This window comes from Podarcis raffonei, chromosome 5 (genome assembly GCF_027172205.1).
Source record: "Podarcis raffonei isolate rPodRaf1 chromosome 5, rPodRaf1.pri, whole genome shotgun sequence".
Classification (NCBI taxonomy): Eukaryota; Metazoa; Chordata; class Lepidosauria; order Squamata; family Lacertidae; genus Podarcis; species Podarcis raffonei.
In genome coordinates, this window is record NC_070606.1 from 69,543,056 (window position 1) to 69,570,771 (window position 27,716).

The 27,716-nt window shown below is 40.7% G+C and overlaps 1 protein-coding gene across 2 annotated transcripts in view; it reads right to left on the bottom strand.

The window, feature by feature from the left end:
• Nucleotides 1-1,708: 1,708 nt before the first annotated feature.
• SPSB4 (splA/ryanodine receptor domain and SOCS box containing 4) overlaps nt 1,709-27,716 on the bottom strand; it is a 174,599-nt gene continuing 148,591 nt past the window's right edge. For both annotated transcript variants that reach the window (XM_053389996.1, XM_053389995.1), the window contains exon 3: nt 1,709-3,216. In XM_053389996.1, coding sequence (XP_053245971.1) covers nt 3,089-3,216 — 128 coding nt within the window. In that variant the 3' untranslated portion in view covers nt 1,709-3,088. The remainder of the gene's footprint in view (nt 3,217-27,716) is intronic.

The following is a 27,716-nucleotide window of genomic DNA, read 5'->3' on the forward strand; positions in this document are numbered from 1 at the left end:
GCTCTTGGGGCTCCCCTAAGGCCACACATCCTTCTGAGCCACACCCCTCACCAGCCCTGCTCTGTACCTTCCTCACTACTGGCATTTGGCCCCTGGAAGATTGAGTGGCCCTCAGGTTCTTCACTACTGGCTTCACTTCTTCAACTTCATCTCAAACTGAAACAAATCTTGGCTGCGTTTGCTCATACTTCTTATTTGGCTCTGCCTTTCCTTGCAAACGGCAAGATGGCAGCCGAACCCCATGGAAATGTCAAATCTCAGCAGTGCACTTATTAAATTAATGGACAGTATTTAAGGAGAGCTTGCTATTGATTTGGCTTGTTTCTGCCAATGATAATGTACATTAATTTATACCACAAAAATGCCATTAACTTGCCCATTAAGCATAAAGCAGTACATCTGTGGAGGAAAAAGTACAAAAGAGAATACCTAAACAAAAATGGATAGATAGGAAACACAGTAAACAAAAGAAAATAATGACAAAGCATAAATCTTAAGCCCAAAAATAGTATTAGGTAGTTTTCCTTCAAAGCAGGAAAGAACATTTTATCGCTGCTTGCCCCACAAACAAACCACTTACCTTCTTTTTTAAAAGAAGCTGACTGGCGTCTTCATTTTTATACTCTCCAGATCATTCACGACATGTAAATACTAACACAAGTTAAAGCAGTGACTATACAGTACCTTTGATACTCTTAAGTGGCTAACATACACAGGTAAGTGTTTGATGATTCATTATATATTCAGTTTGCTAATTGCCTTATGCAGGGCAGTGTCTAGGCGTCTTACAATCAACTTGGGGAAAAACCACATAACAGCCACCCATAATTAAACATTGTAACTATATGAAAACAGGAGCATTCTTAAATAAAATAAAAAAACCTACTCAGAAATGTTGTGAGCATCTAATGACATACTCTCATGAAGTAAATATTACTGCACTGTCTACTGGTATAATTATGTGTGAAGTTCAGCAAGCAAATTGCCCAAAGAGCAATCTGAAGAGCAGATAACTTTTCTGAACTTACCAAGATGAGGTCTCCAAACTGGAACTGGAATCAAAGGCTGGCCTTCCTGTGGGAAAAGGCTGGCAGAAGGTCTCACTATGGGGAAAGTGATTAGCTTAATATAGCGTTCCGAGGAAATGCTACAGAAAAGGTGGTTCCTGTCTCAGTGACAAGACCAGTTTGGCATGATGAGCAGACTGATCCTGTCTCCTGGCCTGATGGTGGTATTATATGAATTGGAAACTATGCTATCTGGACATCTGGGAGACAACCAGCATCCTTTGTTGAATGTCACCTGCCATCCTACCCTATGGAGTGGGAGCTGCATTGTGAAGAGTGTCCTGGATGTGAACGGCTGACATGGAGAACAGCTAAAGGGTGAAATAAAATACTAAGGTATTGAACTGAGAAGGACAGAAGTGATGAGAGGCATGACTGTAAGTATGGTAGAAACAGTACAGCCCCAGCATACTAGGACAAATTTGATGTGGTTCAGTTTCTATAAAACGAGGTACTCCATAATACAGACCAATCTGTTTCTGACTTTTCTATTGGTTTGAAAAATATTGTTGCAGAAATAACAAACCGTAGGGAAGGTAAAATACTGGCTTGGTGGTTTGTGAGTACAACTCAGTTGTATTGCTTCTACTCTGTACAAGTTACTTGAGAGTGAGGAAGGAAAAGAGACACGCACTAGCAGCAATTTGGACAGTAGACTTTATTAGAAACTTTTTTCTTCATTCTTCGGTAAATTCACATTAAAATATGCTGAAGGCAGCTCAGTCTGAACATTCGCCAACCTGCCTTTGCAACAACTTCCAGTTATAAACTAGATAACTGATCAGGCAGAGAACTTTGAACAAAGTAGGAAATGCAAAAAAGAAAGCAGTGTCTTTAAAAAAATAAGTTGATCCCGACAAATGAATACATATTGAAAGCAGTGGAGAAGATGACAAAAAAGCCATCCCCTGGGGAGACAACTTAAAATTCGATACTCTGTACAGAGCTTTGAACAGATATGCAAAATACTGTGTCAAATACATATTAAAAGAAAACCCAGTATTTGGAATTCATGAAGTACAAATGATTTTTAAAAATCCAACTTAAAAAGTGACATATTTTGAAAGCGGAGGGAGGGGGTTGCTGTTGAAAACACTGAATTGTCAGCCCAATTGACAACCAAGTTAAGCTAGAAAACACTGATTTGAGGAAATTCCACCCTGCTGAAGCAACAGAACGAAAACCAGCTGAAATGTGCTAGCTTAACTGATTTTCAGATTGAGCAGATTTTCTTCAGAAAAGATCAACTACTTTTAAAACCAAGACACAGCTGTTTTATGACATAATTTAAAATATGGTGGGTTGGGTACCAAGAGCATGTTTTTCTGAAAAGGCAGAGCACCTAAAAGTAAAGGCCACAATCTAGCAGTTCCAATGCAGCTCATATGCTCCGTGCGCACAAAGATTCCTAACTCCCTTCTACAGAGTTTGTGGGAATCTAGTGTGCAGTCCAGAGCACTTTCCTTCACAAATGAGAAGAGGCAACCTCTATGTGTAAGGAACTTACTTTGGATCAAAACAGATGTCTACAGAAAATGTGAATCCTTGGCATATCTTACGAGTTAAATCTCTGTGACGTTGTTATTCTGGTTTTCAGAAACCTCCAAACAGGTTATTGTTTTTTTGGTAGCACACGTTTAATCTGTACAAAGGGAGTTTCTAGCCCCCTTTGCTCTAGGGCTGCTTTTGGGGATTAGATCTTCATCTGCTGCATATCCAGCGCCAGACCTAAGTCAACATACAGAGCATCTCTTTGGATGTGACCTGTGAAGACAAGCAAGCTTTGGATTCTGCGTAACAAGGCTGCTAACAGTGTAGGCAACAATAATTTCACTGAAAGATCTAAACCAACTCAAAGAGTTTTCACATTCCTTAGTAGTCTCCAAAATGTTCTGCCACGGTTGATTAAAAAAAAACAAAAACGTTTAAAAATAATAATTAAATAACACTCAAAATATCCACCACGAAGATTTATATTCTGATGTAAACAATTTCTACCATTTAGAGGTCTAGAATTCGTATTACTGATATTGTAAATAATTTTTCAAAGACTGAGGCAAAGGTAGAGTTTCTATATCATGCAGGCGTTCTCTGCCCAGAGCAAAGCGGATTGATCTTCGGCACAGGTCCATGAGAGGCAGGGGTTCCGCTGAAAAATGAAACAGAAGATACAGTATCAATGTATTTTCCCCCTTCTCCTTTCGTCATTAATTGCACTCATCTTTTTATAACAGCTTTCCCGACTCAAAATGAAGAAGTTAATCAACTAACATTTCAGTGGAATATTCAGTGCAGACCTTCAAAACATGCATGGAACACTTGAATTTAATGCAAAGCTATACTTTAGCACAGCCTTCATGAACTCGGTACCCTTCATTTGTTGGGGTCTACAACTCCCATCAGTCTCAGCCAGTAAAAGCTGCCTTAGCAGTAGAACAGCAATATATACATCAGCCAACATGATACAAAGCAGCACTGGTGGTACATTTGCTATTTGTTTCACCATGCATATAACTGCATATATTTGGAAGTTCAGATTCTAAAATAATGACTCAACAGGTCCACTATCCGAAGGGTTTTCATAGAAACTCAAGATTCTTTAATTAGATTTAGAACACAATACTCTTTACAGCACACCATTATTTCATTTAATTGTTTAGGAGAGAGAAAAGAATGTTGACTATCCTTGTTCTAAGGCAGTGCTCCAAAACTTGGGTCTCCAACTATTGTTGGACTACAACTCCCATCAGCCCTGACCACTTGTTCTGCTTGCTAGGGATGATGGGAGTTGTAGTCCAACAACTGCTGGAGACCCAAGCTAGAGAAACACTATTCAAAAGGAAACCTTTGAGAACATGTATTATCTTTCCAGGAGTTGGGAGTAAACAGAACTAGGGGATTCCCTTTCTTCTTCCATGGTAATAAACAAGCTTTGTTAATTTCACTAGAAAGCCAGTTTGCATTAAACAGCTTTATGCAAATACATACAATATTTACACCCACCTGTGGTAATTTAATTGGCATGTAATGGGACATTAAAGAAAACAGATTCAACTACACTTAAAAGGGGAGATAACATGTAGGAAAGCTTTAGTATAATTTCACTATCTTGGGCGACAGGGAGGAACTATGACCATAGCTCTGTCAGACACTGTACAAGTCCAAGCACACTGGGACAACTGTACACTTAAAATGTCCACACAAAGGTCTTTCCCTTTCACTGGAGCTACTAAATCAGAACTTACATCTGTAACAACCCTTTGCTGATTGCTGCCCCAAAAATCTTGGACTCAATGGCAACGCTGAAACCATGATTAAAGACGCAGAGTGGTCAAAATTCCTGGTGGTCTCAGAATGCTAGGAAACCACCATTTCTCAAAGACTAGCAAACGCATGTAAACAAAAGCAATTTGATGTTCAACGAAGGCCTTCCAGAAACAAAAAATATAAGCAAATGCTAAAAATGGGAGGGTGAGGGAATCAGTGAATTCTTGCAGCAGCTGCTAGCTTTCAACCTTCAAGCACTGTTTTCTAAGTAGATATTTTAAAATGTTTTCTTCTTCACCCCATCCCCGCTTCATTCTTAAGAAACACACACACACACACACACACACACACACACACACACACACACACACAAGTTACCGTATTGGCACTAATTAGGTTCACAGTCTTAATGAGATGATTGATATTGTTGGCAGTTAAACACATGGGTTGGCTGGGGGGTTGGGGGAATGGACAAGATGAAAGCACTTCTATAGCCATGTAATGGCTGTGAGTTATTTAATTGTTTTGAGCAGATGTACACAGAATTGTACATTTCTCACAGAGATACCCTCTTTCATGTTGTTGTTTTTTACCGTAGGGGGGGACGACTGAATATAGTGGATAGCTGCTTTTCAACATATTGTTTCATGAATATTTTATTCCGTAATTCTGAATTTTACTTTACTTGCAAATCGCTTTGGGCCTCCTTTTGGCTGTGAGAAGCAATAAATAAAGGCAAAAGCTAATAATAAAACTGTAAAGAAAACAGCCTAAACTCCACTGAATGCAACCTGTGCATCTGGGATGGGACAGCTCAGCTAGGGCACAGGATTTTCAAATATTTCACTAAAACCTGTGGCAGAGTTATGTCTTTTAAGACTACCTGTCAATACTAACCCCCTAAACAGGAAATAAAACTTTTTTAAAATTCTGAACTTTTTCTATTCTTTAAGTACAGGTAAATCTACACTAGCTGTTTCTCCATTTAAAAAAAGGGAAAGACCTTTTGTTCATGCATTTGCTATGTTTACTTTCCCTATCCAGCCCCCTTCTGAATCAACCTGAAATGCTACTAGCTCGCTAGCCACATTCCTTTGTAATCCCTCCATCAGCTTTCAGTTTTCAGCCATATCAAATTAATTCCTGGTCATGACCTGAACTCATGAATGATCATCCTCCATCTAGATTGCTCTCCCATTTTAATCCCCCCTTTTTTTAACCACCACCACCACCTGGCACTGGTCTCTTCCTTAGTTAGACTTTAGTTACTAAAAGAGCTGAATATCTGGTAATCTCAAAGCTCAAAGTTGGTCTTCCATTTCTATCACTTGTCTTAGCATGAGTCAAACAGGAGTCTTCAGAAAATGCTTGCTGTACAATTGCATACCACTGTTATTTCAACAGCAGCCGGTGTCTTCCAGGTGTTTTAGACTACAACTCCCATCTCTCATACACCCGTTTTAGTTCAAAACATCTGGAGGGTACCAAGTTGGTCAAGGCTGTTATTACAACCCCAAAAACTAGAGGAGGAGACTCATGACTTGATCCAAGTCTCTGGTGTTCCAAAAATTCTAACATAAATTATGTACCAATTGGTCTTATGGAAATGATAAAAAGCATTGTCAGCGTGTTTGCCATTTAATAAGGTAAGGATACTCCAAAGATACTCTCTGCTTACTGTTAGGAAAACACAACCAGATAATACCCAAAATGATGGGGCAGATTTTGTGTGTGGTGAAAAATAAAGAATATACACAATATAAATGCAAACTCATGCCATTCTTGGTTTCAAAGTATGTGTTGTTGTGTTCTTGTTTTTTAAAGAAGACTGAAAATGTAATTTGTGCAATTGTACTAATTACACACATTGCACAATTTAAAAAAGGAAAATGAAGGATTGAAAATATTTTAAGTTCTTTTAAATAAAGTTGAGTGTTTTCATACAGAATCACGAGTCCTTGCATTCTGCTTTTTGAATAACAAGAGCCTAGATGTAACCCATCAAACAGTGAAACATGAGCTTCTGCTCTCTCTCTCTCTCTCTCTCTCTCTCTCTCACACACACACACACACACACACACACACACCTGTCTTCACCAGGTACATACTTTCCCCTCCAATTTATCCACATATGAGCAGCTGGAAGCCATTATGTCATCGTCTTCTTTAAAAAACAAACAAAATCCCCAAACCTATGGGCAACAGATGGCACAATTATCTGTTATCAGCTAAGAACGATAAAAAAATTTTTTTAGTGACTTCAGAAGTTGTTTTTTAGGAGATATGAATTTTTACTTTTTCTCACCTTCCAATTTAATTAAAGAAAAATGGCTGGCATTCCAACAATGCATCTGAAGAAATAGGATTCTGCCTGTGGAACTTCATGTTTCAAGAAAGCCAGAAAGTATAGGAAGGTATCATGGTATTCCTTCAGCCAAATCTTGACATCCAGATTCACCCCTGATACACACCCTGTGCTCTCAAATAGCACAAAAGAGAGTGTCCAAGTGACATACTTTGACCAAGAAGCTGTCTCATGATTGCATTCATCAGAGAACTCCTACACAAGCTCATGAAGGAGCCCCTGGGTCAAGGAGGCTAGGCAGATTTGGGGGCCCCAAAGCCACATGATGATTTATTTCAGTTTAACATTTACTGCACATTTTGCCATAAATTGTCATGGAAATAAGTACAAGAACCATTGCATGGAGATCTTCCTTTAAGATTTTTGCTTGACATGTTGCCCTTGGGACTTTTCTTGCAGTCAATATCATGACCAAATCACACCCCTCACTGACTCTGCTTTGCACTCTAACTTGCTGGAATTTACCCTAAACTCTGATAATAGTATAGTCAGTCAGAAATTTCTTGCCACTACAGGAAAGGGTTCATTTACTTTCATGTACAATGCATATGAGTGGCTAGAAAAGAAAAGATGATATAGATTCTACAAGTCCAGTGCATTAGAATACCTCATTTATTTTAGAAGCAGAATTGGCCCACGGCCCATCTAATTAGTTTCATTAACGTTCCTGCCAAAAATACCATCTTAATTCTGTATAATATGGTCTTTACCCAACTGTAAAGAAAGATGATACATCAATGTGAGAATTAATTCAAGAGATCAGTCCAGGAGATTAATACTTGGATGAAGTGAGACTGATATTGTACAGTATGGGCACATGTCAACAGGAGATTTACAACAGGCATACAGTAAAGGATGGAACTCAAGAAGGGTTTGGAACCATCCAGTAACGTAACGGGAATCAGCGACAGAACTGTTTTCAAGCTGGTTTCACATTTTCCCCTCCCAGTTAAATTACAAGTTTTCCTTATGGGGAGCTTCCAGACAACTTTCGTACTGAGCGTTCATGCTGATTTGGGGGTGAGCAGGCAGCAGGGATAGATGAATTTGCACCAAAGCAAGTGTTATATCACACTTCCCATTGCATTTTCCTGTCAATTTCCTTATCACATGAAGTGAGTTTGGTGAAGTGAGTTTGTGCGAGATCTCCAAATCAGCTTTAAGTGTGCAGCCTGAATTGCCAATACAGTGGTAACTCGGTTTACGAACTTAATCCGTTCAAGTCTGTTCTTAAACCAAATTCGTTCTTAAACCGAGGCGCGCGTTCCCTAATGAGGCCTCCCGCCACTGGTGCCCTTCCACTGTTCGGTTTCCGTTTGTAGACTGAGGTGAAGTTCACAAACTGGAACACTACTTCCGGTTTTATGGAGTTCGTAAACCAAATTATTCATAAACAGGATTGTTCTTAAACCAAGGTACTACTGTATGTGACTGAATCCCACCTCCAAGATATGGGCAGTCTAGAAGTGGCTTTTTTCTCTGCCATCTCCCCATCTCTATCCATAGCTTTGGAAGTCTGTGTAAGTGTAACTTTGAATGCATGGAACAAAGAATGAATTATAGAACTTTATTGATTAGCCTTCCAGTCAAATCAAATTCTACGCACAGAACAGATGCATGTATTTCTGGAGATTTTCTTTTTTTCAGAAGTACAATGATAAAAAGCAGCACTGGAATAACAATTATGCTAAGTGTGTTACAGAGCAGAGCAAGTTCTTCCTGCAGTGTCAGATTGATTCTCCATTTCACAGAAGAGTGTTGCTCCTTTCTGGTATCTGAGCAGAGCAGAGTCCACTTGAAGGAGGCTTACAGATAATGAGTCCAGCCAGAGAAGCAAAATTAATTGTTCTATTTATTCTTCAGTGCAATGCTGAAAGTAGCCCAAAGTAGCACATTTGATTTCCAAACAGAGTTTCTAAAAAAGATGGATGGGAATAGTACAAAAAAACAAGTTTAAAGGGAAAGTCAGGAGAGGCAAATATCTATGGAAAAACTGAGGGTTATTTAAAACCACAATAGAAACTCAGCTAAAATATATACCACAGATCAGAAAAGGTAGCACCTAGCCAAAGCCAATGCCAGTGTGCTTATAAAGCACAAAGAAGCTATTGGAGGCAAGAAAGCTTCGTTCAGCAGAATGAAGTTTTGCTCAAATGTAAACCCTCCCTCCCTCTCTCTACATGCACACGCGCGCGCGCGCGCGCGCGCACACACACTGAGTAGAGTATGGCAAACATCATTAGAAACAGACACAACAGCAATAAAATTATAAACCAGAAGCAGAAAACCAGCTAGGGAGATGAACAGACCATTGGACAACAAAGGCTGAGCAATAAGGTGGTCAAGTCTGTGGGTGACACCCCAAACAAAATGGACTTTATGAAGTGCTCCCAAAGAAACCCTCCAAACTGTGTTAAAGGACAATCAACTGTAGCACCAGGCAGGTATTTTCCGTCTCACTGAATTATAGTATTTGTGAGCGGTGACAAAAAGACAACATCTCCAAAGGGTTAGGAGGCATGCGAGAAATCCGAGAATTTTGGGATAGAGTTGGGTTTAGAGATGAGAACACTCAGGGTAATTCTCTCCCTCCCCTCCCCACTTAGAATAAAGTCTCAATAGTTGTGATCAGTGGCTGGCAAGTCTCTCCATCACTGCAGCCCTCTGACTTTCTTCCAGTCGCATTGCCCTTCCTGTGCCAGATCAGCACTAGTGTTGTTTCCAGGGTGACCTGGCACAGAAAGAGGAATGAGTCCAGAAGGAGCTGAGCACAGAAAGATGTGGAGAGGTTCACTGGCAACTCTGATTGTGGTTGCATTAAAAAAAAAACTGGGTAAAAGTCCTACCTTTGAACACCTTGGCTGTAAAGAAAAACAAGCCAACTCCCTCCCACCCCAAAGATTTCTTCAAAATATGCACAGCCAAGCAGAAAATAACAAGAAATTTCCTCTCCATTTCATGCATGGGGGGTGTTTATTGAAAATAAGCACACCCTTAATAAAATGGCAAAAGTTTCAGTCAGTAGAGCATGAGACTATTAATCTCAGGGTTGAAAGTTCGAGCACCACATTGGGCAAAAGATTCCTGCATTGCAGGTTGTTTGGACTAGATGACCCTTGCGGTCTCTTCCAAATCTATGATTCCATGAAATCTATAAAGTCATCAAGTGTTCAATGATGCACCCTGGGGTTAGAACAAATAAACAAAATCCTTGACTTTGGAGCAAAACGGATAGTTACAGAAAATTTGATTCCTTGGCATATCTGCTAGTTAAATCCCTGACTTCTCTATACAGTGGTACCTCAGGTTACATACGCTTCAGGTTACAGACTCTGCTAACCCATAAATAGTGCTTCAGGTTAAGTACTTTGCTTTAGGATGAGAACAGAAATTGTGCTCTGGCGGTGCGGCAGCAGCAGGAGGCCCCATTAGCTAAAGTGGTGCTTCAGGTTAAGAACAGTTTCAGGTTAAGTACGGACCTCCGGAACGAATTAAGTACTTAACCTGAGGTACCACTGTAAACTGAAGGGCCTGAGCTGGTGGTGACAAACTAGGATCCTTGCTTCAGATCATTGGGAAAGGGATCAGAAATAAATTTGCCAATAACACGGTGCACCGTTTTGTATAATCTATGGTGGAACTACACTTGAAACAATATATAGTTCTGGAAATTGTCCACCTGGAAAAAGGTTTGAACCACCCTCCCATGGAGAAAAGGTCACATTTGGGACTTTTCCATGTTTCGTAACATGGCAAAGGCTGACACAACAGAGATTTATAAACTTATGCATAGTGCACTAGAACCAAGGGCAGACCCAGAAAGAGTCGTCCACATTTTTCACATGACAATATCCTTCCTCTTCAAAAGGGATGTTCACACTAACTTGTGTGCCAAAAACCCCATAAGCAGCATACATAAAATGGACTTGAGAAAATAAATAATCTCTTGTCTGAAGCATATCCTCTTAGACAGCCTTCACTAAGGCTTCATCTGGAACCTCCAGATGTTGTAGGACTACAGGAATGATGGAAGTGCCAGAATGGTGAAGGCTGCTCTTAAAAATAGCATCCTGGTAGCAATTCCAAACAAAAATCCACTGCAGGCATGTCCCAAGTTCAGAATCTTAAAACTGCCTCTCATATCACTGTAGCAGAAACTCTCTTTGAAACCAAAATTAAAGTTTTATTATTGTGACCAAATCATTCTTTGTCACGGCAATGAAATGTGCAAGGTTATAGCTGCTTTTAAAACTTACAAGTTCTATGTTTGCTTACTGAACAGTCAGTCCCATGGTGTTCACGTATTTTGTTCCCAAGGGTAGATATGCACAGGATTGCAGTTTAAGCATCTAATAAAACTTTCCATTACACTGTAGAAAAACTGCCCTACTGGGTAAAGGGAAAGGGAAAGGGACCCCTGACCATTAGGTCCAGTCGTGACCGACTCTGGGGTTGCGGCGCTCATCTCGCTTTATTGGCTGAGGGAGCCGGCGTACAGCTTCCGGGTCATGTGGCCAGCATGACTAAGCCGCTTCTGGCGAACCAGAGCAGCGCACGGAAACGCCATTTACCTTCCCGCCAGAGCAGTACCTATTTATCTACTTGCACTTTGATGTGCTTTTGAACTGCTAGGTTGGCAGGAGCAGGGACCAAACAACGGGAGCTCACCCCATTGCGGGGATTCGAACCGCCGACCTTCTAATCGTCAAGTCCTAGGCTCTGTGGTTTAACCCACAGCGCCACCCGCGTCCCTGCTCTACTGGGTAGGATAATAGAAAGATCTGCTTTGAAAGCTACAAAGGTTGACATGTGATCCCTCCTGCACACCCACCAAAGCAGATCCTCATGATGCATTGAACATCACATGTGACATTTGACTTAAGAGAAGCTTCCTCAACCTCAGCCCTCCAGTTGTTTTGAGACTACAATTCCCATCATCCCTGACCACTGGTCCTGCTAGCTAGGGATCATGGGAGTTGTAGGCCAAAAACATCTGGGGGGCAGAGGTTGAGGAAGCCAGCTTAAGAGAATCCCTGCCTTCTGGTATGTGCACATATATCCATGTCATAACCATGGAGAACGGGCTTCATTAAATTCTCAGACAGGATTAACAAATTAAAGAAACATGCTGCTTTTTTAAGAAGTATTTGATTATTAAGCATTGGACTGCATAACCTTTCCTTAACCCTTTCAGTTAAAGACGATCACTGCACACATGTTCACATATGGGTGGCTGGAGTGATGAAACCAGCAATGGCCCTTGTGTTCCAAAAACACTTTAAAAGTTTCACATATTGTTGAAGGCTTACAAAGCAACACAAGGATTTTAAATAATCAAGTTAGTCGAGTTACAGTGGCAAAAAGTAACAATGAAGGCTGCTTAGGTGTTGCATAATGAGTTACATTTTTGTTTAAGGGTTTTATTGCTCCTTTGTGAAAGGGCTGTTTGACATAGCTGTCAGTCTGTCAGCCGTTAATATCAACACATGGTCACAAACATGTTCAGGTTAAATGCTACAATCACTTCATGTGGTGTTAACAACAGCCAGCATGAATGCATTCTGTGAACTTCCAAATAAATTTCTACTTTCCCATAATCATAGAATTGTAGAAGGTCATCTATTGCAACCCCATGCAGTGCATGGATCTCAACTAAAGCATCCATGACAGATGTCCTCTCTACATTCACCAAACATTTTTTGAAACTTTCCTCCTCCCTCTTTCTCATCCTGTCTCTTCCATTCTCTTCCTGACCTTACCAGATTAAGCACACTTTTCTTTCTTGATGAGACATTTTTTCTCTCTGTGGGAAGCAGGTCTGCAGACTGACTGGCTGGTTGGCTGAGTGCCTGCTCAGTGCAGCAGAGAAGAGAGAAAGATTCTCTATTACAACCGCTGATTTTTCAGGAGAGTCCTGCAACCTAAAAAAACCCCCAACGAAATGGTGCGGCCACATAGCACTAAACCATGGCTTAGTGTTGTGTGCCTGAACTGGAAAAAGCTACAGAAAAACTTGAGTCTGTGCCCTCTTCCCTTTCCCTCCTAGCAGTTTTTAGTGTTGCTTTCACCAAATCATGGCTTATTTCCTACAAACCAGATTTTGTGGTTTATAACCAACTCTGGTTAATTTCAAATTTTCAAGACAAAGATGATAAAGATGGCTTGTGCTAAACCCTGATCTTTCGTTTGCATGGAACAACTCTGGATTGTGTGCCTAAGTCCTCCTCTCGTACTACTGCAGGAGGAAAGGGGAGAGGGGTGTTTGCAAGCCCATGTCTCAGGATACAGTGGTACCTCGGGTTACAGATGCTTCAGGTTACAGACGCTTCAGGTTACAGACTCTGCTAACCCAGAAATAGTACCTCGGGTTAAGAAATTGCTTTAGGATGAGAACAGAAATCATGCTCCAGTGGTGTGACGGCAGCGAGTGGTCCCATTAGCTAAAGTGCTACCTCAGGTTAAGAACAGTTTCAGGTTAAGAACGGACCTCCAGAACAAATTAAGTTCTTAACCCGAGGTACCACTGTATTCTAACTTATACAGGCAGTGCTAAACCAACTTACAGAATCTGGTGCCCTCTAGATGCTTTTGGCTGCAACTCCCATCATCCCTGACTATTGGTAATGTTGGCTGGGGTTGACTGGAGTTATATTCTATAACGTTTGGAGGGCGACAGATTTTTGACCTGGATCAGCTCCTACAAGATGTGCAAGAAAGTTAGAGGTGAACTTCTGCCACTTGCCCTGCCACCCTTTCCATTCACCTCTGTGACTTACATAGTGACTTTCCCCCATTACATCTGCAGTATAGATTTTTTTACTAGCTATGCCAGTACAAAATGCACCGGACGCTTTAATGTACACATTGATCACCCCTAAATTATAAAAGGTAATGAGATTCCAGGCTTTAAAAAAAACCGACGGGCCGGTTGGCTAAATACATTTATAAAAAGCCAACATAGTTTATTTTCAGACTTATTTAACGTCAACTTGATTTTCCATAATGTTCCAATTATCTCTTGGTTTTGAGAACAGCCTGACAACAGCGGTTAAGTGCAAACTTATACAGCTAATTCACTACCGCATTATCAGAACTATCAGGTTTACACCTTCCAGGTTGAGATGCACTTTGAATTATTCATCGGGCTCTCCCCTTGATCCTGAAAAAGGTCACACTTTTTCATACAATTTACTTTATTGATGTACTTTCTACATACAAAAGCAGGACCATGCATTATTAATCACTGCCCTTCATATGCCTGATAACATCAATTAAATGCGGGTTTCCTAGTCCCTCCCTTTCACGAGGCTCTAAACAATAAAAGCTGACCCATGGCAATAAATTGACACAACCACTTAAAGGACAAGTTGTAGACATCTTTATCATCTAGACCAGCTTCTCCCAACCTTGGGTCTCCAGGTGTCATTGAGCTACAACTCCCAACTCCCAAAGGCATACTCACACAACCAATCCTGTTTTCATTCCTAACAGATTTTTTTATTTATTTGCAGATTTATACTCCACACTTCCATAAAAAATACATCAAAGCAGTATACAACATACAAAAATAAGATCACTAAAAAGCACCCATAAAAGTATCATTAGAAACATCAATAAAGCATTGATATATGCTGATGGTTTAAGAAGAGAACATTAGTATTGCAGAGGCTTGTCTAAACATTATAGTTTTCAAAAGACATCTGAACGAAGGGAGACATAGTTCCCACTGAACCACTATTTGGTAGCAAGTCCCTTAGGGCCTAGTGAAGGCCTACCCAATCTTAGGGCTCGGGGGAAACCACCAAAAGTGCCCCCTCAGAAGATCTCTGTGATCAATGTGCAGCATAAATAATCAGGTGGTCCTTTCAACATGCAACAAAGTTATTTTCAAGACACACCATCAGATACACAAAGGGAAAAGCAATGTTAAAATTTGCCACCTGATTCCATAGATGGGCAGAAATGTCTTGCGATCAATGCACACCAACAGATGGTTGCTTATAGACCTGAACTAGTAAATCTACAAGCACTTATTGGTTTAGGATTGACTCTGGCCCCCAGTGTCAAGGAATGAAAACATGATAAAATCAATCACACATCAGTGCCAAAGATATAAAATAACCAGTGTGTTACCCTTTCCCCTACTAATCAGTTTGCATATACCTGCTATTAAAGTTTAGAGAAATGTAGGAGTGGTCCCTTGAAACTTTTCTGGAGTGTCTTCACACACACTTCACAGAATGTTAAATGCTTCACTTGTACCAAGGCTCTTTATTCATAATGAAAGGGCATGGCAGAGACACAAGAGCATTAATCTGCAGATAACTTCCTTCTGCTTCCTTTATTAGAACTCAAGAGGAATAAACACAAGCTATGGGTAATTTATTTAATTCGATTCTCTCTTCTTTCTTTATTACCTAGGGCCCTCCCCACCCCACTTCCCTGTAGCTTGTGTTCATTCTTCTTGATTTCTCAGCACTATAAAACATATTTGACCTAAACATGAGATATGCAGTTCCCTCTTCCAAGCAAGGAAGACAGACAGCTGGTGTTAATGCTTCATCACAGGTTACTTAGGATCAGCACTCTGACACCTTAGCATGCCAATTAATAAGCCCTATGCGTATTAACCATTCCTTCAGCCAGCACGGACAAGATGCTTCATAATATAACCTCATATTTGGCACCTCCTCTCTCTTTCATGTCGATCAGTATTTTCTATTTTATTCTCGGTTTTCCCCCTTGCCAGATATATTTAGAAATATCTTTTTGCCATTTGTTGAAGCAATCTGTCTTGCAGATCACTGGTATTGCTTGAAACAAAAATAACATTCTTGGTAATACATTCATCTTTATGGTCGACACTCTGCCCAGCAACGAAAGTTTCATTCTACGCCACATTTGCAAATTTCTTTTAATAATCCCAGGTTTTCAAATAATTATCTTTATATAAATTTATATTCTTTGTTATTAACCATACACCTAAATACTTAACCTTCTTTTCAATCTTTAGACCTGATATATTTTGTAATTTATTTTTACTCTCATCATTCATGTTTTTTACCAGGAGCTTGGTTTTATCTTTATTAATTTTAAGACCTGCTATTTCTCCAAACAAATTTCAGAACTGACTTTATTAGTTCTTCTACAGAGATCACCAAGTCATCTTCAAATGCTTTTAATTTGTATTGTCCCTGTCCCACCCTTATTCCTTTAATATCTTGATTGCATCTTATTCTTTGTGCCAAAACTTCTAAAACTAATATAAACAATAAAGGTGACACAGAGAGAGGAATGCTTGTTCTGCCGTGAAAGAAGGCAGAGATTTGGAGTAAGCTTAAAAAGAAACAGCTAAAAGATTACAGAAGACACAAGAAAGAATACCACTCAAGACAAAACGGTGCCATTTCTAAGCAAAATACAGTGCCACATTTGATGGTAACGGTTTATGGCAGATCCTTTAACCTAGGAGGGTCTATTTATGACATATTAACTAGAGCAGAGCCAAAATTGTTAAGTTTCAAGCCAATATCTGCATGTACAATGAAGAACCTACAGATAATAATTCCCTCCCTCCCGAAAGTGTTCCCTGCTGCACATACAAGTTCTGAATCCTAATTACGGCTTATATAAAAAGCCTCCAAAGGCTGATTTTTACAAGCACACAAATCACAGTCCAGGGAAACAGCTGACTCTCAGGGGCAAGAAAGCTATGCATTTCCCAAGCTCATCTAGGTTCATATCAGCAAAGTTGCCCGATCCAACTGAGCGAAACTTTAGGCAGAGGTACATTACCTTCCTTGTCCCTTGTAACTGGTAGGACTTTCACTCCAGACCTACCTCAGACACCCTACCCACAAGTCCATTCACACTGGCCTTCCCACAGTCTATGTATGATGGAATGTGGAGCCAACGTGAAATGGATTTCAGGTTCCTCAAGGAAGCTGTGTCTCCTGGTTTGTTTAAAAGCTTTTCTATCACAAACTGTAGGTTCTTTTGAGATTTCTGAATTTGAAACAACGTTTGAAAACAAATTGCTCCACATTTGAAAGGCAAATACCAAAATACTGCATACCTGAAGATCTTAATACAATTACCAGTAATGATAGTTGGGATCTTTACTACACCCATTTTTGCTGAGATTCACTTATCACTTGGCTTCTAGTGAACGACTGTGGAAATATTGCATTGGAACCAAATGTAACTGTTTTTAGACATGGAATGTTTTGCACATTTTTGCTTTATAGCTACAATTGTTTTTATAATTAAGTTATTGCTGCAATGTGGTCTGGGATCTTATCTTCATCATTTTTGTTTCTTGGAGGAGCCATAAGTCATCTGCTCCAAGCAATCTACCTGCTCCTTCTGCCTCTCAAGGCTGCAGTCTCCTATGTTTGTCTTTCTCTGCCATTGATCAGCAGTATTACCATCACAAATTATGAGTTGTTCCTTAATGAAGTAAAGTATCACAGAAAGTTGGATGAGTCCTGCTGACTCTTAAGGTTGGAGGGGGCGGGGAGAGAAAACTGGTTTTGAAATATATTGAGAGCAAATTGTGTGTTTCTCTCTCTTTTGATAAATGTAAAGATAAATGTAAACTCAGTAAAGAGAATGAATGAATGGTTTTATTAAGGATAGAAGGAAAGGAAGAAGGCAAACGGGGAAAAAGAGGTTGAAAATAAATGGAGCTTTGTGGCTAAAACCTCTCTGAACCTTAACTTACTACTTACAGCAAGACATTTTGGTCTCCTCAAGAGTAAAGTTGCCAGGCTGGAGGTCAGTAAGGGACCTGATGAATCCCTGATGGGAAGGACAAAGGTTGTACAGTGGTACCTCGGGTTACATACGCTTCAGGTTAACCTAGAAATAGTGCTTCAGGTTAAGAACTTTGCTTCAGGATAAGAACAGAAATCTGGCTGCGGTGGCGCGGCGGCAGCAGGAGGCCCCATTAGCTAAAGTGGTGCTTCAGGTTAAGAACAGTTTCAGGTTAAGTACAGACCTCCGGAACGAATTAAGGACTTAACCTGAGGTACCACTGTATATCACAGTCCATTTTTAAGGACTCTCTAACCCATGTTGGGCTGAGTGACAGATGCCTTTATCTACAAACCCTTCCTGCTTCTGTATCTGAATTAACCTTCCTGAAGGCCTTGCGCAACCAACTCCTGTCACAATCCTGTCAAGACTCTCGCTGCTCTCCCTGGGTTCTCTGCTGCTTATGGACCGACCAGGAAAGATCAGGATAGAAGACTGAACATCACAGCAGGCTGTATAATTTTTGTGCTGTTGAATGCCACCATTTCATCACACAGTTATACTGCAACAAACAAAAAACTTATCCATGATGACATACACTGCAATGCACTTACAGACCATCATCCCTGAGTGGTCAACAGGCAGTAATTTATGGCCGCTGGCCGCCTCACCCAGGGAAAAATATACATTTCCTTTCAAAAGCACATATGTTTAAAAATCCAATACCTGAAGACATTCAGCGTCTCATACTGCGCAATCTCTATCAATTGCCAAGGGTATGAAAGTAAAAAGCAAGTCATTAAAAAGAAGGTGACCTTTATGCTAGAGTGGATTCCATTAAAGCTGTTTTCACAAGACGAGGGAAACCTTTAAGTTGCTACCGGATGAACGTTCAGAGTTTTGATTGAAAGTAAATTTGTTCATTTAAAGCAATGTGTCAGTAGCAGAAATCCACAGGAAATCCAAGCACTTCATTTCGACAACACGCAAAGAGCTAAGAAAAGATATGCACTATACAAATAAACAAGCCCCAGTCTCTTCACTTCACAACACAACTCTTCTCTTTCCACCCACACATGATTTTAGAACTGGAAGTGAAATAAGTGAAAGCAGATACTGTATTTTTCCCTGTATAAGACGGTGCTTTTTGCTAAAAAAAAAGAGAGGCAAAAATTGGGTGTTGTCTTATACACAGATAGTGAATGCGGAGGGGGTACGTGGGATTAATGGCAGCAGCAAGTGGGAGATTGGCAATGGCGATTGGGCGTGTGATTGGTGGCTGCGGCAAGGCCTGCTGGCGATTGGCTGTGGCTGCGGTGATTGGCGGCTGCGGCAAGTGGGCAGGTGGGCTGTTGGTGGCGGCGAGCGGGCTGTGGAGAGGTGTGCGATTGGCAGTGGCTATGGCAAGCGATCAACAGTGGTGGGCAGGCGGGTGAGCGACTAGCGGAAGTGACCCCCCCCCAAAAAAAGCTAAGCAACTTAATTTCTTAATTTTGGGTTTAAAAAATAGGGGTCGTCTTATACATGGAAAAATATGGTATATTTTGTCATGAAATAGGTTGAAGGCTGTTAAAAAGAATACTGCAGGGCTTCACAAAAGGCTATTAAACAGAGTGCTTTACCATCTAATTTGATCTAAATCTTCATGTAGACTTTCAAAAAGAGTTTCTAGCACAGGGGTCATTTAAACGGCCCATGAGCCACCCCAGAACCGAGCCACCCACTCAGTGAGTCCCCACACGCTGTGCTAAACCAGCGCAGAGTGGAAGGGGGACTAACTTCCATGGCGCCGGAAATCGCATCTACGCAGTTGCAGACACCGGGAATTGCGTCTGCGCAGACGTGATCCGGCCCACGAAGCAATCTCCGTGGGAGTAAACCGGCTCAGGCGAGGTAAACCTTACTGACCCCTGTTATAGCATCTCCTTTTTGTTGTAAGGCTTATCTCATAGCTCTACATAGTATATTGCAAATGAGTTACTTTGCACGTTTAAAACTAGAAATCTGTCCCAGCTCAGAGTACACACGCCTCCTTCCCTGCAGCTTGGAAAACTACAATGACGAGAAATTTATTTTTTCCTGGGACATGTTGATATCCATGCTCAGATTTCTTGTGATCCATGGGGTGCTGCCATTGCACTATTCACTATGGCAGGAATTGATGCCTTGCAAGGGGGTCTCCAGTTGGGGGAGGAAGTGAACTGGAGGCTGCTGAGACCTGCCATGTTCCTAACCATCAGGATCTGAATTTCAGAACTGGCATGGCAGAGAGTTTAGTGAATGATCCAGACTCTGGCCACTGAGTGGCAGGACTTTAAGGAGCAGCAGAGCTACCACTGCATCTGCACCCCTGCCATGTATGGCAGCTGGCGGTTCAAGGTGGAGGGGGGCATGGCAGTGGTGGGACTGGCTCGGGGTCCAGCTGATTCCAGGGACGCTTAGCTCCTCCCAAACCTGCCTATTGAATGGTCTCGTTTTAAGGGCTACTTTGTTCTGCTTCCTGTCATGTTCTTGACGTTTATTAATGCTTTTATAACTTGGTGTATTTAGACAGTCAACCTCCTTGGAATGTTAAGAAAATGATTTGAAATAAGAAATAATACATCTCTTCTATACTTTGCGCATCGTCAAACATTTAGGGTTACATTCAACGCAGTGCTATGCAGCTCATTTTGTCACCAGCAGGAGATCTCCTTGCACAATGGAACAATCCCCACCTCTTGTCCTACCGCATGCCCCCCAACATCTCTTCTGGGGGTTCACCAAACTCTCCAGAGCAGATTTGGGAACAAAGCAGGGTTCAAGCAGGGACATGGGCAAGGAGACCCCTAGTACATTACATTAGCCCTTCTTTTCAGCTGGGTTACATACTGCCCACCACAGAACTGTGATTACTTTACAGTACTTGAATGCACCATGGAAAGCCTTGAGAAAACGTAGAGGCTGACTTCCCCAAATATTTATATTTCGTGCAACTGGGAAGCCCCCTGAATCTGCAGAGATAAGGAGTAGGAGATGGTTGTTGCACTGATATTTCAGCGGATAGGACGTGCATGTTCTTACACTCCCATTTAGGAATAGGCCTTTAGGGCATAAAGACAGGTTCTGGATAGTTCCCTTTGGTATTATGTACCAGGTTATAAATCTAAATATATTTCAAAAAAAATGATGAAGAACAGTCATGGTAGAACAAGTGAAGACAGAAAGGGAGGGAGGGAGCGAGGGGGGGGTCATAAACTTCCTATGAGGAACTTGTCAAGTCCATACTTTTCCATTATTAAATAATTCCATTTAGAAGGGTAGTAGAATAAGACAATCAATCATTTCTCTTAGCCATCGTTAAGCATTTGAACTGCTCTTTATCCTTCCAACATCCTTGAAGAAAGGCAGTGGGGTGGGGCACGAGGGAAGAGAGATCTGAGCACAATTGATTGTCACCCATGGAAATAGTTGAATTTTGCATATATAAAAAGAGAAACATTGCAACATCAACAATTCTAATGCACAGGAAGGAAATGGACCACAAAAATTGGAGGCATATTTTGTCAATCAACAGCAATTAGAATGCAGCAAGCTAGCTGGCCAGGCTACCATCTCAACTCCCTCTGTGCACATGGGTGTCTGAATACCTAAAATCCAGGACTAGCAAAGGCCTACCTCAAAGTTCTACTTACAAGTTAAACCAATACATTGAGGGGGGGGGACAGGGCTGTGCTGTGTAGCTGTTGCCTTTGCATCTGTGCACACAGCAGAAATAGTTGCTGGCCTTTGAGAATAGCTGTACTTGTAAAGGCCCCCCTTCCAGCACACATTTGTGCTGTGTGTACATGCCAGCGAGAAGCATTTCCAAGCATGCACAGCATGGCTGGTGGTGGTGCTACTCAGCATGGCCCCCTGCTCCCCCCACATGCTCATTAAATAGAACACTTGTATAGGGCTACTGTGTCAAATTAATCATGTTAGTTAAACAGGTTATTGTATAAAGTAGTAGCATTAGCTTTCAGAACAGGACCATTAAGACAATGGGGTTTCAGTCTCTGAAACAAGCTACGCAGAGTAACTGTGTCAGTCTTCTGCAGTAAAAACACAATTGTCCCCTGCAACTTCTATCAAGAAGTACAGCTGTGGTTCAATTAGCACTGATCTATTTTGCTATCTCCTAGGAGATGTAATGAGGTTAAGATAAAACCAAGTAGTTTCTCATTTACCTGATGCTCTCCGACAGTTCTCTATACAACATTTCTACTGTTTTAGAATCTAAAGTTTGTTCTGGATGTTGATGCTGCAAGATGTAACAGAGGCTAGCTAGGTCAATCTCTGGTTAGGATTGGATTTAAGCTGTCTATTATGCCACATCAACATTACTCACCAGAAATCCTGTTTTTAAAACTGAAGATGATTGCATTTTCTCTTAACAGACCACATCTGCAGTGCTTTAATTTTCCAGGTGTTTTCTTGCACCTAGAAGGTGCCACATAGTATTTATATTTTATTTGACTAAGATATAGTATTTTTTCTTATTTAATTGATTTATGCCAATGGTGATTACTAATGGCCAAGGAACAAAAATCACCCTATTTGGTATATTTTTCAGGCAATGTTCCATTTGTCAAGCACTACAATTCATCTTTGAATTTCCCACTCTATTTGCCTTTCACAGAGCTTGAACACTCTTCTCTGTCATTACCACACTTGTTTGGGGCTATTTTCAAGTTTCTCTTCAGAGGTCCTGCTCTAAGTATACTTGCTAAATGAAGTGAGGTAGGAAGGAAAGGGGCCTTTTCATAATGGCACCCCAGTTATAGAACAGCCTTCTTAGAGTGATTCACCTGGAGCCATCTTTTGGGTCTTTATAGCACAAGTTGACTACCTTTTTGCCCACCCAGAACTTTTAAATAACTTATGGACTTACATTTAGTTTTAAATAGCTGTGCTTTACTTATCATTTTGTATTTTATTTCAATAACAATTGTTTTGTGAGCCACCCAAAGAAATTATGATATGGGGTGACCAGATAGTCATCAAATAAGAAATCAAGGTTTTATACTTTCCATCCATGGTTTCTTTGGTAATTTTTCTAAATTAACATACTAGTTTTTCTAATATTTTCTGGTAAGTGGATCCTTCCAGGCTTCTTAAACCATGTTTATTATTATTTTTCTTTTCTTTTTTTAAAGTAATATTTATTAAAATTTCAAAGAGTTACAAAAATAAGAAAAAGTAATAAAACAAAAAATACAAAATACTGAAAAATTAAAACAATTAAAAACAAATCAATTTTTCCATATCTTATCTTTCATTTACTTGTTTCCTTGACCTCCTCACACCTCCCTTTTTTGTATTCCAGTTCAGTTAGTTAATTCAGCAAATCCTTTCCATCTTTGTTTTTATCTTAATCATTTATCTTAATATATTGTAACTTTACATTCTCACCTGTTAACAACCCATTTTTACATTATCCTTTATAACATTACTGCTAAGAGCACATATATTCATTCTGACATCATTCTAACATTCATTAATTTTGCAGTATTTTTGTAAATAGTCTTTAAATTTCTTCCAATCTTCTTCCACCGACTCTTCTCCCTGGTCTCGGATTCTGCCAGTCATTTCCGCCAGTTCCATATAGTCCATCACCTTCATCTGCCATTCTTTCAGGGTGGGTAGATCTTGTGTCTTCCAATACTTTGCAATAAGTATTCTTGCTGCTGTTGTGGCATACATAAAGAAAGTTCTATCCTTCTTTGGCACCAATTGGCCAACCATGCCCAGGAGAAAGGCCTCTGGTTTCTTCAGGAAGGTATATTTAAATACCTTTTTCATTTCATTATAGATCATCTCCCAGAAAGCCTTAATCCTTGGGCACGTCCACCAAAGGTGAAAGAATGTACCTTCAGTTTCTTTACATTTCCAACATTTATTATCGGGCAAATGATACATTTTCACAAGCTTGACTGGTGTCATGTACTACCTGTATATCATTTTCATAATATTTTCTCTTAAGGCATTACATGCCGTGAACTTCATACCTGTGGTCCATAACTGTTCCCAGTCAGCCATCATAATATTATGTCCAACATCTTGTGCCCATTTAATCATAGCAGATTTCACCATTTCATCCTGAGTATTCCATTTCAACAGCAAGTTATACATCCTTGACAAAGTCTTAGTTTTGGGATCTAACAGTTCTGTTTCCAATTTTGATTTTTCCACCTGGAAGCCAATTTTCTTGTCCAAATTGTATGCCTCCATTATTTGATAATAATGAAGCCAATCTCGCACCTTGTTTTTTAGTTTTTCAAAGCTCTGCAATTTCAATTTATTTCCCTCTTGTTCCAGAATTTCCCAATATTTCGGCCATTTGGCCTCCATATTGAGCTTTTTCTGAGCCTTCGCTTCCAACATGTTTATTATTATTTTTCAGTCACCAGTATGTTAGATAAATTTCAGTAACTTTCAAATACCCCTCTATTCCTGAATATTAAAAGTCCAAGTCAATTATTAAATACATAAACACACATACAAGCCCCTTTTGACACCATATCCAGCCCTACAAAGCCAAAATCTAGTGCTAGTGGCGAGGTGAAATTTTACAAGTGTGTGTCCCTCCGCATACAGAACATAAACCTTCTTTGTGCTAGGCTATTAAAAAATGGGTGGACATTTTAAGGCACTCAACAAAATTGCAAATACTGATGACGAAGGCACAGTTTCACACAGTAGTAGAGAATTGTCCCTTTGGGGGTGAAGTCAAACTGTTGGAGGGTTACAGTACCTGCTGTGGCTACAGAAACCAATACAGGAGAGACATGTTTTGTTGCATCTGTTACTTCTGTAGTAAAAACGCAATTGTCCCCTACATCTGTTCAAGTAAACGCAATTGGATTTTGGGATCATTCGAATGGCTGTAATTAGTTTCCATTTTTGGAGATGGGAAAATATTCCTGAGATGAGTGTGAGCAGTACACACACACACACACACACACACACACACTTACTTCTGCTTTCCCAGATGGATCATCCAATACTCTAGTGCGCTGAAGGTGCCTAGTCTATTTGATGTTTCATCAAAGGGAGACTGTGAATGGTGCTGCAATAAATCTTGGAGAATGCTGAGCCAAAGAGGATTAAGCGTATGACCGAAAAAGGCCAAAATTCCACAAGAGGAAGCTGCTTTATTCAAAGTCAGACCACTGATCCTTCTAGCTCAGCATTTCTACCCTGACTAGCAGTGGCTAGCCAGGTCTCCAAATTGGGGGTACAATGGGCACTGACTTCCTCCTACTACAGCTTCCACACTGCTCCCAAAATACACTACTGAAGAGTTTCAGCACTTTTTAGAGAGGTGTCTGTTACAGCTGAAAGGTATAGATAACTCTTAAGTTATAAGTCTTTTTGGATCCAACCCCAAAGCTACTAATACAGTCTTGTCTACCACTCATACTAGGAAAAAAATGTATATAGTAACAATGTATCAGAATATACATGTAATAAAATTAGCTATCTTTCCTCAAAGGAGCTCATGGATGGTGTACGTGGTCCTCCTCCCACCCACCCCAGTTTTAAGCAGGTTAAGTTTAAATTGGGTGACTGGCCAAAGGTCACCCCGCGCACTTCAAGGTCACCACTGGTCCTGCTAGCTAGGAATCATGGGAGTTGTAGGCCAAAAACATCTGGAGGGCTGAGGTTGAGGAAGCCTGCCCTAAGCACTCCACCTCCTTTGCTCTCAGCATAAAAGTGCTACCTTCAGAAAAAGCTTCCAAACACATTACTTTATATTAGGTCAGACCATTGGGCCATCTCACCTAGCAGGTGTACCTGTTGTATTGTCAGGGGTTTGGACCATGTTGGCTACCACTAGTTTATAGACTGGCAGAGTAACGTAAGCAAAAAGAACAAGAAACGGGCCCCAGGATGCTTGCATGGCCTGGCAATTTGTTTGCTTTGGCTTGAAAGGAAAAGGAAAGCTGCTGGAGTCTTGAGTGCCATTCATGCAGGAATATATAAGAAGGGTACCATCTCCATCAATATTCAGTATCTTTTCACCTGGACCAACCGTATTAAATTTTGCTCTCAGTCCGAGCTTAAGTAGCTAATTGGCACTGGGTCTGTAACCAGAGTCTTCAGAGCGTCAAGCAAAACAGGCAACTTCTGCAGAAAGCTGGATGTTTGCTTCTGACAAGACAGCACCCACTCATTGTTCCGACAGCTCAAGGACACTCCATTACAGGGACAGCACTTCAAACACAACAACTGTCAGTTCAATTGCATAACCACAAGTGATGCAGGTTTACAATCTACTTTTCCTGTCTGCTCGGGATTTTAATCATTCCACACATGTCAGTGCATTAGACACATTTCATGGATGGTTCTTTCACAAAATTGGAAAGGAGGGCTTTATTACTTTTACTGCTTATCTGTAGTTAAAAGAAGGATTTATATAAAAAAAAGATTAGGCAACAGACACCTTGGCCTGAAGAGTTCAATGGATGAATTCTGTGGCAGCCGGCCGGGTCTGGGCTAAAAGACTATATTATCCCTACCCAAGCAGCACATTAGAAGCAAAAGCAGCACATAGAAAGAAATTGGCACCTTTTCTCGCCTCATTGCCAGAGCTTTACCTCTGGCCAGCCTCTAACTCTGACTTGAGAGAACAAGAAGAGGGACAGGAATGTCACCAATCATAGAAACACATGACACTGCCTTATGCAGAGTCCATCTAGCTCAATATTGTTTATGCTGTGTGGTGTAGTGGTTAAGAGCAGTGGACTCATAATCTGGTGAACCGGGTTTGATTCCCCACTCCACCACATGCATCTGCTGGGTTAATCACACTTGGGCTAGTCACAATTCTCTGAAGTCTCTCAGCTTCACTCACCTCACAGAGTGTTTGTTGTGGGGGAGGAAGGGAAAGGAGATTGTTAGCTGCTTTGAGACTCCTTAAGGTAGTGATAAAGCGGGATATCAAATCCAAACTCCTCTTCTTCTTCTGACTGGAGAGGCGACTGCCAGGGTTTCAGGCAGGGGGCAGTTTGCTTCCCTACCTGGAGATGCCAGGAATCGAACGTGGGATCTTTTGCCTGAGGTGTCAATGACCTATCCGTGAGCTACAGTCCTTCCCCATGACAGAAGAAACACAAACTACATAACCAAAGGCCCAGTTCAAATGTGTACTCTGACATGGCACCCTCCGGATACACAACTGCCCCAACCTCACATGTTGCTGGTGCTTACTTCCTAGCATACCATGGGAAAAACATGCCCCATAATACAATTTCAAAGAGAAAGTGTATTTGAGTGCCTCTTGTATTGGATGAATTTAATACAATATATCAGGTCTTGGGGCTGAATGTAGTGTCTTTGAACCAGGATAGTGTCTACTGCTTTTCTGTATGTAGAGATATATGCATAGAAACACCTGGATTTTGCATGACAGGAACGCAGCTTACTATAAGAACCATGTCTATTGCTCTGCCTGCTTTTTGCCTCTGGTCTGACCCACAACTGGCACTTTGGCCCCGAAAGATTGTTCCTGAAGGAAATGTTGCATTCGTGTAGGGAAAAAGGATCCCCACCACAGCTTTAAACAACACTTTGACATGATCAATGTCAGTTTTGAGAATAATTTCCCAACATCTCCCTTTGTGTCTTCTGTGAACATTTAATCACCTGTAAACACCAAAAGTGGTGTCTGCAGTTTTCAACACTACCACATGCATTTGATGTTGCATAGATAATTAAAAGTCACATCCTACTACATTTGATTAAAATACAAACTGGAGCAAATACAATAAGCCAGATCTCAAAATGCATGAGCTCATGGATATCCAATGAAGTTAAGCGCTGAAAGATTCACACAGCGTATAGGTGGAATCTATAGGTATAGGTGGAACCTAGTTGGTGGAAGCACCAACTAGGGAAGCTTTAAAAGAGTTTATAGACAAATTCATGGAGGACAAAGCTATGTTCTATATTCATAGTCAGAGGCATTATGCCTCTGAACACCAGGGAGTAGCAGGTGGGCAGAGTGCTACTATACCCAAGTCCAGCTAAGCCACTGTGAGAACAAAATTATTATTATATATTTATACCTCTGCCTTTTTCCCTGACAGGAACTCAATGCAGCTTACCAATAAAATAAAAACAGAGGAAAAAATCTTTAAAAACAATTAATAGAATTAAAACACACAAACACCTATGAAAAGCATACAGATAATTGCAATAAAAACAGCATGGCACCAGCCCTTTCATTAAAAGTAGTC